Below are 14,717 nucleotides of genomic sequence, written 5' to 3' on the forward strand. Positions count from 1 at the left end.
CTTAAATTCACCCCATCATTGTGTTAAAAACAACTCAAACACTAAAATAGAGCAGGCAGTGCTTGACAATTGCGGCGTGTCTAACGCTCAGGCGCTTGTCTGAGAAGCCCAATTGAAAGCAATGGAGGCGTTTCAAACTCTGTAAAAACCGCCTGCGTAGAGCGGCATTAGAATAGATAAGTCTTAGAAAGTGTTAGATTGATCACTGATCAATTCAATATTAAGACTGTCTAGTTTAAGTTTAGAGCATTTATTAGTTGGCTTAATTTACCCCCCAAAAAACGGTTCTAAAGTTCTGGGTAATTTAGCACAAATCCGTCCCTTTTACAGACAAGTCAGAAAAACTGTTCAAAAAGATCTAAAAAAAAAAAAAAGAACAAAATAACCCCCAAAAAACACAACACCACACACACAATCAACGTGGTGCAAGCAGGTAAGAGATAATGTGCACCAAAAAACTGTTGTATTTTGAATAGTAAATAAGCCCCAATATGTTGATAATTCAAAACACCCCATTCTAAATAGAGGAACAGTTCTCTCGCACCGTGCGAACAGCAAAATCGAAGATCGCTGGTTTTGATCACCTCACCGCCACATAACATTATTTTCCCCTCACATCGCACCCTGTAAAATCAAGGCCTCGCACTGCTCCACCAACAGAGACATGAAGGAAGGCTACAGTCCCGCCTGCATGAGGGCTTTCAGTTATAATTCCACGTCCGTTCGGCTCTGGAGCAGAGAAACTAAATCAAAGCGGAAAACAAACATTTCCATTTTCCCCACTGATTTAAATGGGTTTAAAAAAAACAAAAACAGCGTTAATCATGCAGCACAAATCACACAATACATTATTTCCGTGAGTCAGTACGATTATGATGCCATTTTTTTTTTTGTTTTTCCACTTTTTTGCAATAAAAAAACATTTTTTTGGAAGTTATTTGTTTTTGTAAATTGCTACATTCAAAGTCCAATACGTTTTTTATTTTTCCATTGGCAGAGCTCTTTAAGGCCGGCTGCACACGGCCGTGACGGGCTCCGCCGCAGAATTCCGCGGCTGAGCCCATCACTGCGCCCCCCAGAGACCCCAATACTTACTTCACATGACGCGGCTGGCGATGGGCGGGGAAGCGGTTTCACGCTATCTTCTGCATTGACTGCAATGGAAGCCGTCCGCGCGTACACCCGCGGCAAATAGAGCATGCGGCGGGTGAGGTCGGGTGATTTCATGGTGTGGAATTCCGCAATGGAATTCCGCACCGTGAGCATTGAGCTATTAGGTTAAATTTACACGGCGGAACGTGGGAAGAAGCCCTAAGGCCTCATGTCCACAGGCAAAATAGGATTTTAAATCCGCAGTGGACCACCCGCATGCGGATCCGCATCCCATAGGGATGCATTGACCACCCGCGGGTAGATAAATACCGGCAGATGGTCAATAAAATTGAATTTAAAAAAAAAATAGAGCATGAAAAAAAAAAACAAAAAAAAAACGTGACATGCTCCATTTAGGTGCGGGTCTCCCGTGGGGACAGCTCCCGCAGGCTTCTATGGAAGCCGTCTGGATCCGCGGGAGACCTAGAATAAGAATAACAATCACAGTGGACTGGGCAGGTCTTTTCTTCACGGCCGGATCTTCTTTCTTCGGCCCGGCGAATGTGCCCGGACCATGCGCGGGGCACGCTGCAGGCGTGCCGAGTATATCCGCCGGCCGAGGAAAGAAGATCCGGCCGTGAAGAAGAGAAGACCTGCCCGGTCCGCTGTGGATAAGTTTAATCTTATTTTCAGCCCTCATGTCTGCGGGGCAGGAGGGACCCGCTATGGATTCTCCATGGAGAATCCGTAGCGGGCCTGATTTTCCCCGTGGACATGAGGCCTAAGGGTTTGCTTTTTGCATAACGAGCAGTAGTTTTTACAATATTTACCATTTTGGCGTATATAGGACTTTTTTGATCACTTTTATTGCTTTTTTTTTGAGAGGCAAAATGAAAGAAAAAAAAAAGTGTGTTCAATTTGTTCAATAGTCTCATTGTATCCATAACCATCTGTACAGCAAATTGAACACTATTTATCCTGCATGACAAAGATGGTTTAGAAAAAAACGGAGGCAAAATGCTAGCTTTGCTTCTTTTGCCTCCCAAAAAAAACACAATAGAGGGGAGCAAAAAAGTTGTGTGTTCCGAAATTGTATCAATAAAAACTACAGTTGTCGCGCAAAAAACAAGCCCGCCCATGCAAAAATAAAAAAAAATGATGGAACTTTGCAATTACGTAAAATTAAAAAAATAAATAATGAAGATTTTGCAAAAGTGGAAAAACCTAAAAAATAATTTTAGTATCATCGTACTAATATGCAGAAAAAAAAAATATGTCATTTATGCTGCATGATTGACACTGTAAACAGAAAAAAGAAGGCAGAATTGGTGTGATTTCTCTTCCCTCCAAAAAGAAAAAAAGTTTTTACAATACATAACCCCAAAATAGGCCTTTAAGGGTGAAATGGGTATCCGCGTTGCCGACATGCAGCATGGAACTACATTTATCACCATTCCCCGCTCGGTACCTCCTTCCTATGTATAAGCCCACTAAGCGCTGCCGTGCCATTGGTTAGCAATCCAGTCCTGAGCGCTAAATAGAAAAAAATAATATGTCCCCGGTAGTTTCTACTGAGCAGGCCTGACCATAGCACAGCGCTGGAATGCCTACAGGTCGTATCCAGGGCAACCGGTGAGTAAACACTTCTGAAGAGCCGGGAGAAGGTGATGGTTTATAGAGCTTCAGACACAAAGTCCAAAGCAGAACCAAGTTGCAAACTTTGATTAACATTTATTTAACAGGAACACCCCTTTAAGTTTTTTCTACTTTTTCTACACATTAAAGCAACCCAAAACACAAGCTAGGTCTGCAGGGTTTGTGATATCCGTCACCATCAGAGCTGATCGAGTCTAAAACCAGCAATTCTGGCACAATACAGGGATCATGTGAAAGACAGGAAGAGCCTCCGCCACATCCGCAGCTTCATACGCAGCGCTCATTACACATTAAAGAGATACACTGAAGATACACTTCTGCATTCACTTTCAGTAGTCAATGAAACCCCCTTTTAATCTACAACACGAGATTTATCGATAATGTTACAGGAAGCGTGAATTTACTGATCAACGCAAACTGGGCCAAATTTATCAAAGTGATGACCGCACCGAGATACATTTTCTTCCAAAACTTGAGATGGGCGCAAACAACATTTGTTACACATTGTATACTTCATTTTTCTGTGTAAATAAAATTCTGAAATTGATGACCTATCCTCAGTGTTTAATCCCAGAATGGCCGCCTGCACACGGGCGGAAATCCCGCCGTGGGGTTTCCCGCCACTGAAAGTTTGCATAGGAGTGCATTACAATACGCACTCCTATGCAGACGGCCGCGGTTTGGCCGCGCGAAATCTCGCGCGGCAAACAAACCGCGGCATGTCCTATTTTTGTGCGGGGCACACACTCACCCGGCCGCCGGCTCCGGTCTGCGCATGCGCCGGCTGCCGGCACATGAAAGAGCCGGGGCCGCCAGGCGCGGGTGAGTACGCGCTCGTCCCTGCAGGCTCTCGGGTCAAGTCCCGCAGCGAGAATTCTCGCTGCCAGATCCGACCCACTCGTCTGCAGGCGGCCAATGGTAGAGCTGGAAGGGACGGTACTGGTGTTTCTTGTCTCCACCAGAAGTATGGGTGGAGACATAGTGATGGACTGTATCCGCCCTGTCTACGCCCCCAAGCTCCTGATTGGCTGGCTGGGGGGTTAGGGTTATGGTGACAGCATTAGCAGGGGGTGGGGGGCGCGAGGTTTGCCGTACCAGGAGGGTTACTGTTACAGGAATAGCTGTGGCTGAGATTTGCTCTGGCCGGAGGGTTAGGGTTAAAGGAGTACCTGTTGCGCTCCTTATGAGGGCGGCTTCACTAGCTTGCCGAGCAGTAGCATCAGCGGGCACAGCAGGACAGAGTGACCTGGATGCTGCAGTAGCAGCACCTACAGCCGGATGCTGCGGATGCGGATCAGACCGGCAGCATTGGAGGGCACGGTGCCAGCAGCGTTGGGGAAAGAGACCGCAGCTCTGAGCATCGTTGTTGGCAGCAGAGTCGGCACTGACACCCTCGCATGGGAGCAGCTGCCCATGACACTATATGTGAGAGAAAATGCTTGTCCCACCAGGGACACAGAGCGGCGGAGCAGCCAGTGGAGCAGGAAGCATCACGCACACGGACATCAGCCTGGAGGGGACATAATGAAAGAGCGGTATGGAAAGTTAAGGGACCAGCGTCATTCAGTCAGGAGCTTGGGGCATTCTCTAAGTCCACCAGAACAAACCCATTTCCCAACCCAACACAAACCCTTGTCTCCACGCATAGTTCCGGTGGAGACAAGATGCACCAGCACTGGAAGGAACCTCCAGGGTCATTGGGTCCAACCCCCTGCTCAGTGTAGGATTCACTGGACAGATGTCTGTCCAGCCTTTGTTTGAAGACTTCCATTGAAGGAGAACTCACCACCTCCAGTGGTAACCTGTTCCACTCATTGATCACCCCCACTGCCAGAAAGCTTTATCTATTTTGTGTCTCTTCCCTTTCAGTTTCATCCCAATTACTTCTAGTCTTTCCTTGTACAAATGTGAATATGGCTGATCCCCCGGCACTGTGACAGCCCTACAGATATTTGTAGACAGCTATTAAAGGGGTTGTCCCGCGAAAGCAAATGGGGTTATACACTTCTGTATGGCCATATTAATGCACTTTGTAATATACATCGTGCATTAAATATGAGCCATACAGAAGTTATTCACGTACCTGCTCCGTTGCTGGCGTCCCCGTCTCCATGGATCCATCTAATTTCGGTGTCTTCTTGCTTCTTTAGACGCGCTTGCGCAGTCCAATCTTCTTCTGTGTGCTCGCGCCGGAGAGCTGGTCTGCGTGTCGTCATCGTAGCTCCGCCCCGTCACGTGGTGCCGATCAGCCAATTAGGTGGCTGTATCGGCAGTGGAACGCAAAAAAGGAGAAGACAATCCATGGTGCACCATGGGAGAAAACCGCGGTGCATCATTGGGAAAGGACCGGCGGCCATCTTTAAAAGAAGAAAATATGCTGCGCGAACGGGGATGCAGGTAAGTGATTTTTTTTTTTCTTAAATAACTAACGGAATTGATTTTAACGGGGCAGAATGCGGGGGGCAAGTTAAAAAAAAAAATTGGGATTTCGCCGCGGGACAACCCCTTTAAGTCTCCTCTTAGTCTTCTTTTTTGCAAGTTAAATATTCACAAATCCATTAACCTTTCCTCATAGGACATGATTTGCAGACCGCTCCCCATCTTGGTAACTCTTCTCTGAACTTGCTTTAGTTTGTCTATGCCTTTTTCAGGCCTCCTGCACACGGGCGGGTCAGACCCCGCAGCGGAGTTCGCCCTGGTGCCTGGCTGGTGACCCCAGCTTACCGCTTCGCAGTCTTCCTCCTCAGCTGCAAATGTGCCGCCGGCACATATTCGCAGTACTGATTTCTACTCGTGGGCAAGAAATTGCGTAGTCCTATAGCATGGATTTGCTGCGGAGTCCGGAGGCGGAATGCCGCTCCGGATTTTGCAATGCAAATCCACCATGTGCAGGAGACCGTAAAGTGGGGTGCCCAGAACTGAACACAGTATTCCAGTCTGTCTGACTAAGGAAGAGTAGAAGGGGATAATGACCTCACGTGATCTAGACTAAGCTTCTCTTAAAGGGGTTCTGACATGAAAAAAAAAAAATTGTACTCACCTTGCCTGGCCCGATCGCCAGGCATGTCCCCTCCAGCCGGCATCTTCTTCTGTGCCTTTAAAGCAGAGCAGGATCGGTCAAAAAGACCGCTTCCTGCTCTGGTCCGTCCGTCAGGCACTTCCGAGGTCAACGGACGGACCGCCACAGCAAGCACGTCACAAGCTGTGGGCGGCCCGTCTGTCCGGCTGAACTCCGGAGTGCTGCGCATGCGCAGTGGAGACGCAGCCCGTCCTGACTCCTGTCAGAGGGCACCTCTCCACTGCGCATGCGCGCGATCCTGGAGCGGCGCGGCTGCTGGAGGAAGAAGACTGCCTGCCGGGAGGCATACTAGCACTTTCTGCTTAGGTTAAGCAGCGCTGCTGATTAGAGCCACCTGATTGGCTCTTCAGCACCACGTGACTGCACAGCGTGCACCAATCAGGTGGCTCTAGTCAGGCTGCTTAACCTAAGCAGAAAGTGCTAATATGCTGCCGGGAGATGACCCCCCGATGTCAACAACAACAGGAGACAAGGTAAGTATAAGATTTTTATGCTTTAGCAGCCATTAACCCATGGGTTCCCAGGGTCCATTAGGCAGACCAGGGAACAATGGCTGCTAAAGTATAAAAAAATTATTCATGTCAGAACCCCTTTAATACATCCCAGAATTGGGTTTGCCTTTTTTGCTGCTGCAACACATTGTTGACTCATGTTCAGTCTATGATCTATTAGTATACCCAAGTCTTTTTAAGACAAGCTGCTGCTTAGCCCAATTTCTCCGATTCTGTATGTGCCTTCTTCATTTTTCTTGCCCAGATGTAGGACTTTGCATTGCTCCTTGTTAAATACCATTCTGTTAGTTGCCCCCCCCCCACTGTGCAAGCTTTTCTACATCTTTGAACTCTCCCTCCCTTCCCTGTTAGCCATCCCTCCTAGCTTTGTGTCATTTGCAAATTTGATCAGTTTCCCCTCCATTTCCTCCTCCAGAGCCTTGATACATTCTTCCACTTGGATGTGCAGCCATTTATGACCACTCTGAGTACGATCCCTCAGCCAGTTGTGAATCCACCTAACAGTTGTCTTGTCAATCCCATATTTGGTCATTTTTTCAATAAGTATAATATGAGATACTAAAGTGAAGATAAACTATATCCGCCGCATTACCCTGATCAACCCAGCAGTGCTAAAAAGACGCAAGTCTGTGGGGGCCCTTAGGCCGGCTGCACACGGCCGTGACGGGCTCCGCTGCGGAATATTCCACAGCGAAGCCCGTCACGGCGCCCCCCAGAGACCCCATACTTACGGATCCGGCGTCCTCGCTCCCGCATGACTCTTCCCCGCCCACCGCCGGCGCGTCACATGATGCGGCGGCGGTGGACGAGGAAGCGTTTTCACGCTATCTTCTGCTGTGCTACAGCGGAAGATAGCGTGAACGGCCGGCTTCCATTGACTGCAATGGAAGCCGTCCACGTGCACACCCGCGGCAAATAGAGCATGCTGCGGGTGAGGACGGGAGATTTCACGGTGCGGAATTCCGCATCGTGAGCATTGTGCTATTAGCTTCAATAGAACCTAATAGCAGCGGGCAACGCAGCGGATTTCCACCGCGAATTACGCGGCGTAAATCCGTTTGTGGGAAGGAGGCCTGAAGGGAGAGAAGGTTTAAAAAATAAACTGAAAATATTAAAGCTAGCAAGCAAAATGACCGTAAATCTCAGCCCATCACAGATCTCATCGCCTGAGTTACGTCATACATATGATGTCATCAGTCCAGGGGATTAAACCCACCATCAGGCAAGGATGGAAGGCTGTAAGAACACTCTTATTACACACATGCAAAACTGGCCTACAGAAAATTGATCCTGGGATCGGAGGGACGTTTTAAAGGGGTCTTCTAAAAAAAATGTCCACATACCTCAATATATGTAAAAACCAACAGTATTACAGTCAGACGTCTGCAGAAGCTCCAGGCCATGCTGATAGCCCCACGTACGATACCTACCACACAGCATCCAGCTGCCAGAGCACACAAGAACCAGCACGGCATTGTGGGAATTCAGAAAACGGGGTTGTGCAGCTCTAACTGAATCATCAACAGCCAATCAGCAGGGGTCTGCCACCCGGGGTGCCAGCTATTTACTGGGCTGCTACCTCAGTGTATATAACATAAAGCTCCGTTCACTAGGCAGTGGCCCAGCATGGTATTGCAGGCACAACTCCCATGCACTTCAATGAGAGCTGTGCTTATAACACAACGAAGGCCACTGCAAAATGTAAGGACCGTAGAGATGAGCGAGTATACTCGCTAAGGCACAGTACTCGAGCGAGTAGTGCCTTAGCCGAGTATCTCCCCGCTCGTCTCTAAAGATTCGAGGGCCGGCGCCGGCGAGTTGCGGCGGGGAGCGGGGAGAGCAAGATCTCCCCTCCGTTCCTCCTCGCTCTCCCCCGCCGGCCCCCGAATCTTTAAAGACGAGCGGGGAGATACTCGGCTAAGGGACTACTCGCTCGAGTAATGTGCCTTAGCGAGTATACTCACACATCTCTAGTAAGGAGCACCAAAAGAGGGGCTGGCAAACTGATGCCATTCTGCCAATTGGTTCTCTATTCCTGTTCTCATAATGGAGCCCATAGCGCTAGGGTGAACTAGCCCTGCAAGGCAGTTTTCTGAGAGGTTGAACCACCCCTGTAACGCGCCATGCACCGGTGTCAGACGGACATGTCACATTCTGGTACCGTAACAGATAAACGCTGAAGTTGGCCCCTCATTCGGCAGGTTTTCCCCTATTGTTCCATTACTGACAGCTGATCTTAGTAAGATATTACCCTGAACATACAATGTGCTTGCCGCCATACGCGGTCTCTGCCAGCAGTGCTGGGCTTTACAAACATCGGTAAGACACTGCGGGGAGACATAATACACAGCCGCTAGGCGTCCTCAGCCAGACATGGTGGCAATAGGAACCACCGCTCTGTACAAGGAGGCCAGGAAATAGCCGAGCGCTGCTGAGATATGATGTGTCAGTAACTCCCACGGACGTCAATGGGAGTCACACAAATGGTGCGGTGAGTTACGGTATCTGCACAATGATCAGGTTATGGGAGCCGTACAGCACAACTCCAGCTGACTTCTGTGGGAGTTACAGACGGTGCAGCGCGGCCCGCAGGACTACTTCTCGAATCCCGTTCGCCTCCTACAGCTGGCCATTACTGTGGGGCCGGGCGCTGGCGACCAGATCTGTGACTTCTGGTGGATGTACCACACAAGTTTGATGGAAGACCCCCTTGAAGTGCCCATTTACAAGCCACAATAGAAACCAAACATTTTTGGCGCATAAGAAACTGGCCGAATGAGCAACAACTTCACCACGCCGCAACGCATTCCCGTAGGCCCCGCTCACACATCCAGTGCCGCGCAGACTCCACACGACCGTACTTGCAATCTTCAGTGAATAGAACCAGCTGCCTTCATTGGGGGCGCTCACAAGCGGGTACTCTGCGTGTGCAATGGCACTGCACAAAAAATACGCAGTGTTTTGCGCAGGGAAATAGAAGATATGAAAGCAAATATACAAATTGGCCATTTCAGCGTTAGGGCTGTGGTGGTGTGTTTTTCGTGCATGGTTTGCGTGATGTGCAAATACATGGCGCAAAAGTGCACAGACCCAGTAAAATACGGCCTAAAAGGACTCTGAGGATTCTGCCCATGTCATAAAACAATACGCAGTCCTATACTCCCCCGGCGCCCTGCATCTCCTGCGGTGCAGTGCCGTCCTCCGTGTCCGGTCCCTGTTTACAGGCCAGCCTGTGTTCGGGAGGTCAGAGGCTGCTGCAGCCAATCACAGGCCTCAGCGCTGCTGCAGCCAATCACAGACCTCAGTGCTCCTGCAGCCAATCACAGACCTCAGTGCTCCTGCAGCCAATCACAGACCTCAGTGCTCCTGCAGCCAATCACAGACCTCAGTGCTCCTGCAGCCAATCACAGACCTCAGTGCTCCTGCAGCCAATCACAGACCAAGCACAAGCTGCCTGCAGGCGGCACACAAAGACCGGAGGATGGAGTTGCGCTGTAGGAGATGCGGGGAGCCGGGAGAAGCGAGTACATGGGCTCTCTCACACAACCGTGCGTCGAGGGCGTATTCCGCTCACGGGTTTTACCTGCGTAACACGCTGTACCAGTCCGCCAGACTCCCAAGCTCACACATATTGCAGCATGCTATATCTTGGCACGTATTGAAATGCACACACGCCAAGCTAGTGCCTGGCGATGGGCGGTGGTGCGCGGCATCTATGCAATATCTTTCTGTACTCGCTGCATGCGGATGGCGCTCCTGTGGAGCCGCCTATTAGATTGTTTTACGACACGGGGAAAACAAGTTTATAAGAAAAAATAATAAGTATGTCGGCCGCCCGTCGGCCGCTCTCACTCAAACGGTTTACCGCTATTTTGCGAAGAGTTTTTGACCGCATGTTACAGTTTTTCTAAACGCACCCGCTCGTTGTGATGAGGTGCGCCAAAACATGCAAAAATAGAGCAGATGGCGCTCAGAAGCGGCAGCATTAGTAACGCCACATTCGGCACAGTCTGCAAAGGTCCTTTGAAATGAATGGAGGCGTAAGGCTGTGTGAGCGTGGCCTTCATCCTTACGAATGCCGCTCACAATCCATATCCAGCGCGGCCTTCATCCATCTTATACCTCGTTCACATTCAACAGATATAAAAAATCTGCACCAATTTCTGAATGTGCCACTGCAAAACAAACAGCAGCAGATTCCCCGCATCCCCCCCGCTGGCACAAGTACAGGCAACACCAGTAGGGCAGCCCCCATCCCCAGCAGATTGCCCGCGTCCCCCTGCTGGCACAGGTACAGGCAACACCAGCAGGGCAGCCTCCATCCCCAGCAGATTGCCCGCATCCCCCCCGCTGGCACAGGTACAGGCAACACCAAGTAGGGCAGCCTCCATCCCCAGAAGATTGCCCGCATCCTCCCGCTGGCACAAGTACAGGCAACACCAGTAGGGCAGCCTCTATCCCCAGCAGATTGCTCGCATCCCACCGCTGGCACAGGTACAGGCAACACCAGCAGGGCAGCCTCCATCCCCAGCAGATTGCCCGCATCCCCCCGCTGGCACAAGTACAGGCAACACCAGCAGGGCAGCCTCCATCCCCAGCAGATTGCCCGCATCCCCCCGCTGGCACAAGTACAGGCAACACCAGCAGGGCAGCCTCCATCCCCAGCAGATTGCCCGCATCCCCCCGCTGGCACAAGTACAGGCAACACCAGCAGGGCAGCCTCCATCCCCAGCAGATTGCCCGCATCCCCCCGCTGCCACAGGTACAGGCAACACCAAGTAGGGCAGCCTCCATCCCCAGCAGATTGCCCGCATCCCCCCGCTGGCACAAGTACAGGCAACACCAGCAGGGCAGCCTCCATCCCCAGCAGATTGCCCGCATCCCCCCGCTGCCACAGGTACAGGCAACACCAAGTAGGGCAGCCTCCATCCCCAGCAGATTGCTCGCATCCCCCCGCTGGCACAAGTACAAACAACACCAGTAGGGCAGCCTCTATCCCCAGCAGATTGCCCGCATCCCCCCGCTGGCACAAGTACAGGCAACACCAGCAGGGCAGCCTCCATCCCCAGCAGATTGCCCGCATCCCCCCGCTGGCACAAGTACAGGTAACACCAGCAGGGCAGCCTCCATCCCCAGCAGATTGCCCGCATCCCCCCGCTGCCACAAGTACAGGTAACACCAGCAGGGCAGCCTCCATCCCCAGCAGATTGCCCGCATCCCCCCGCTGCCACAGGTACAGGCAACACCAAGTAGGGCAGCCTCCATCCCCAGCAGATTGCCCGCATCCCCCCGCTGGCACAAGTACAGGCAACACCAGTAGGGCAGCCTCTATCCCCAGCAGATTGCCCGCATCCCCCCGCTGGCACAAGTACAGGCAACACCGGTAGGGCAGCCTCCATCCCCAGCAGATTGCCCGCATCCCCCCCGCTGGCACAAGTATAGGCAACACCGGTAGGGCAGCCTCCATCCCCAGAAGATTGCCCGCATCCCCCCGCTGGCACAAGTACAGGCAACACCGGTAGGGCAGCCTCCATCCCCAGCAGATTGCCCGCATCCCCCCCGCTGGCACAAGTACAGGCAACACCGGTAGGGCAGCCTCCATCCCCAGAAGATTGCCCGCATCCCCCCGCTGGCACAAGTACAGGCAACACCAGTAGGGCAGCCTCTATCCCCAGCAGATTGCTCGCATCCCCCCGCTGGCACAAGTACAAACAACACCAGTAGGGCAGCCTCTATCCCCAGCAGATTGCCCGCATCCCCCCACAGGTACAGGCAACACCAAGTAGGGCAGCCTCCATCCCCAGCAGATTGCCCGCATCCCCCCGCTGGCACAAGTACAGGCAACACCAGCAGGGCAGCCTCCATCCCCAGCAGATTGCCCGCATCCCCCCGCTGGCACAAGTACAGGCAACACCAGCAGGGCAGCCTCCATCCCCAGCAGATTGCCCGCATCCCCCCGCTGCCACAGGTACAGGCAACACCAAGTAGGGCAGCCTCCATCCCCAGCAGATTGCCCGCATCCCCCCGCTGGCACAAGTACAGGCAACACCAGTAGGGCAGCCTCTATCCCCAGCAGATTGCTCGCATCCTCCCGCTGGCACAAGTACAAACAACACCAGTAGGGCAGCCTCTATCCCCAGCAGATTGCCCGCATCCCCCACGCTGGCACAAGTACAAACAACACCAGTAGGGCAGCCTCTATCCCCAGCAGATTGCCCGCATCCCCCCGCTGGCACAAGTACAGGCAACACCGGTAGGGCAGCCTCCATCCCCAGCAGATTGCCCGCATCCCCCCCGCTGGCACAAGTATAGGCAACACCGGTAGGGCAGCCTCCATCCCCAGAAGATTGCCCGCATCCCCCCGCTGGCACAAGTACAGGCAACACCGGTAGGGCAGCCTCCATCCCCAGCAGATTGCCCGCATCCCCCCCGCTGGCACAAGTACAGGCAACACCGGTAGGGCAGCCTCCATCCCCAGAAGATTGCCCGCATCCCCCCGCTGGCACAAGTACAGGCAACACCAGTAGGGCAGCCTCTATCCCCAGCAGATTGCTCGCATCCCCCCGCTGGCACAAGTACAAACAACACCAGTAGGGCAGCCTCTATCCCCAGCAGATTGCCCGCATCCCCCCGCTGGCACAAGTATAGGCAACACCGGTAGGGCAGCCTCCATCCCCAGAAGATTGCCCGCATCCCCCCGCTGGCACAAGTACAGGCACTACCAGCAGGGTAGCCCCCACCCCAAAGGATTGCCCACATCTCCCCACTGGCACAAGTACGGGCACCACCAGCATCGTAGCCCCCATCCCCAAAGGTTTGCCAGCATCCCCCCGCTGGCACAGGCACCACTGGCAGGGCAGCCCCCATCTCCAGCAGATTGCCTGCATCCCCTCTCGGGCACCACTGGCAGGGCAGCCCCCATCCCCAGCAGATTGCCCACATCCCCCACTGGCACCACTGGCAGGGCAGCCCCAATCCCCAGCAAATTGCACGCATTCGCCAGCTAGCACAAGTACGGGCACCACCAGCAGGCAGCCCCCATCCCCAGTCTTGCAGGCACCGCGGCGGCCAGGAAGCAGTTCCACGCGGCGGTCCGGCATGTAAACACTCGGCCACGAGGAGGGAGCCGCTTACCCTGCGGAGAGCACCTGCCCCGGCCTGGCACACAGCTCCAGCACCACTCCGGCCCGGTCCGACTTGACTTTCCTCTCGGGCGCCCGGTGCGGCCTCTCGTCCTGTGGCCCGCGGGGCTCCGGAATGGTAACTCCCAGCGCTAGGACGGAGCCGATCTGCACGGCCGTCCCCGCGGACACCTTCCACTCCAGCAGCCGCATGGGTCGGGGCCCCGGGAGGCGGACATCGGTGGACTGCGTCGGTCTGACTTCCCCGTCCTCCGGCGCTCTCCGCTGCATGCTCAGCATGTCCCGGCCCGAACGTAGCCAGGCTGGGCCGCTCGCTCGCAGGCCACGGTCTCTATGGCAACAGAAGCGGCCAGGCGCGGAGCGGCAGTGACGTCGGGCGAGGAGGAGCCGCTAAGGCGCCCCGCGCGGCCAATATTCGGGATGTGACAGGACAAGCGCAGCGGACTCTAGAGCGGAGGGGGAGCGGCTCCCATGTAAACAGCCAGGCCGTGTCAGGGAGGAGGGGGAGGAGTCGTGCGGCGGCAGCGCTCAGGCCCCGCCCTCTAGCTCGCGGTCGTCGCAGGCACTCTCTAGTGATGGGGGCGGGGGCCGCTCTCGTCAGTACGCACTCCGCCGTCTTCCCGCTTTGGTGAAATTAGCATTGCGTTTAGAGGGAAAGAAGACGTCGTGACGTCACCAACGCGTAGAACGTAAAGATGGCGCGTGACCGCCTCAGGGCGCCATGTTGGTGGAGGTGTCTATGGCCGTTCTAGATGCGGAAGTGGTGGCAGAAGTACATTAGGTGCCAATGAGCAGGAGTCGCTGGTAGAGCTGCCGGCTAGTATATGGAATGGGCGGAGCTCACTGAGCGCTTGTAGTCACTCTGCTGTTAGCTGAGAGGCTTATTTAATGCACAGGTGATGGCGGAGTGGTGTCCGAGAGAGAGACCAATCACATCACTCCTTTCATTTAGTAAGATGCATTTGACAAATGAGATCTTGTGTCTGATTGGCTGCTGCGCCTCTTACTTGTATTAGTACTGATAATTCCATATTGGTAAAGGGACTCATTGGGAATAATAATGTAATTGTGTAGAGTTGTGTGGTAGTTCTGTAGGACCGAACAAGTCTGTTAACACTTCCTTTACCGTATAATGTGCATTGATAAAAAATGAGAATGACTGTTCTCTGTGAGAATGTGGGTAAGTGGTCAGCGAGAGAAAGCAGAGGGGGGTTATTAATGGTACATACTCTGACT

General features: G+C 53.1%; 1 protein-coding gene across 1 annotated transcript in view; it reads right to left on the minus strand.

Annotated features, from left to right (window-relative positions):
* The window catches only part of CTDP1 (CTD phosphatase subunit 1), a 105,037-nt gene extending 90,954 nt beyond the window's left edge, over positions 1-14,083 (minus strand). The window contains exon 1 of the mRNA XM_066579458.1: positions 13,474-14,083. Within this exon, the coding sequence (XP_066435555.1) occupies positions 13,474-13,760 (287 nt within the window). The 5' untranslated portion in view covers positions 13,761-14,083. The remainder of the gene's footprint in view (positions 1-13,473) is intronic.
* Between the last annotated feature and the right edge of the window lie 634 nt (positions 14,084-14,717).

The sequence above is a fragment of the Eleutherodactylus coqui genome, chromosome 9 (assembly GCF_035609145.1).
Source record: "Eleutherodactylus coqui strain aEleCoq1 chromosome 9, aEleCoq1.hap1, whole genome shotgun sequence".
NCBI classification, from domain to species: domain Eukaryota; kingdom Metazoa; phylum Chordata; class Amphibia; order Anura; family Eleutherodactylidae; genus Eleutherodactylus; species Eleutherodactylus coqui.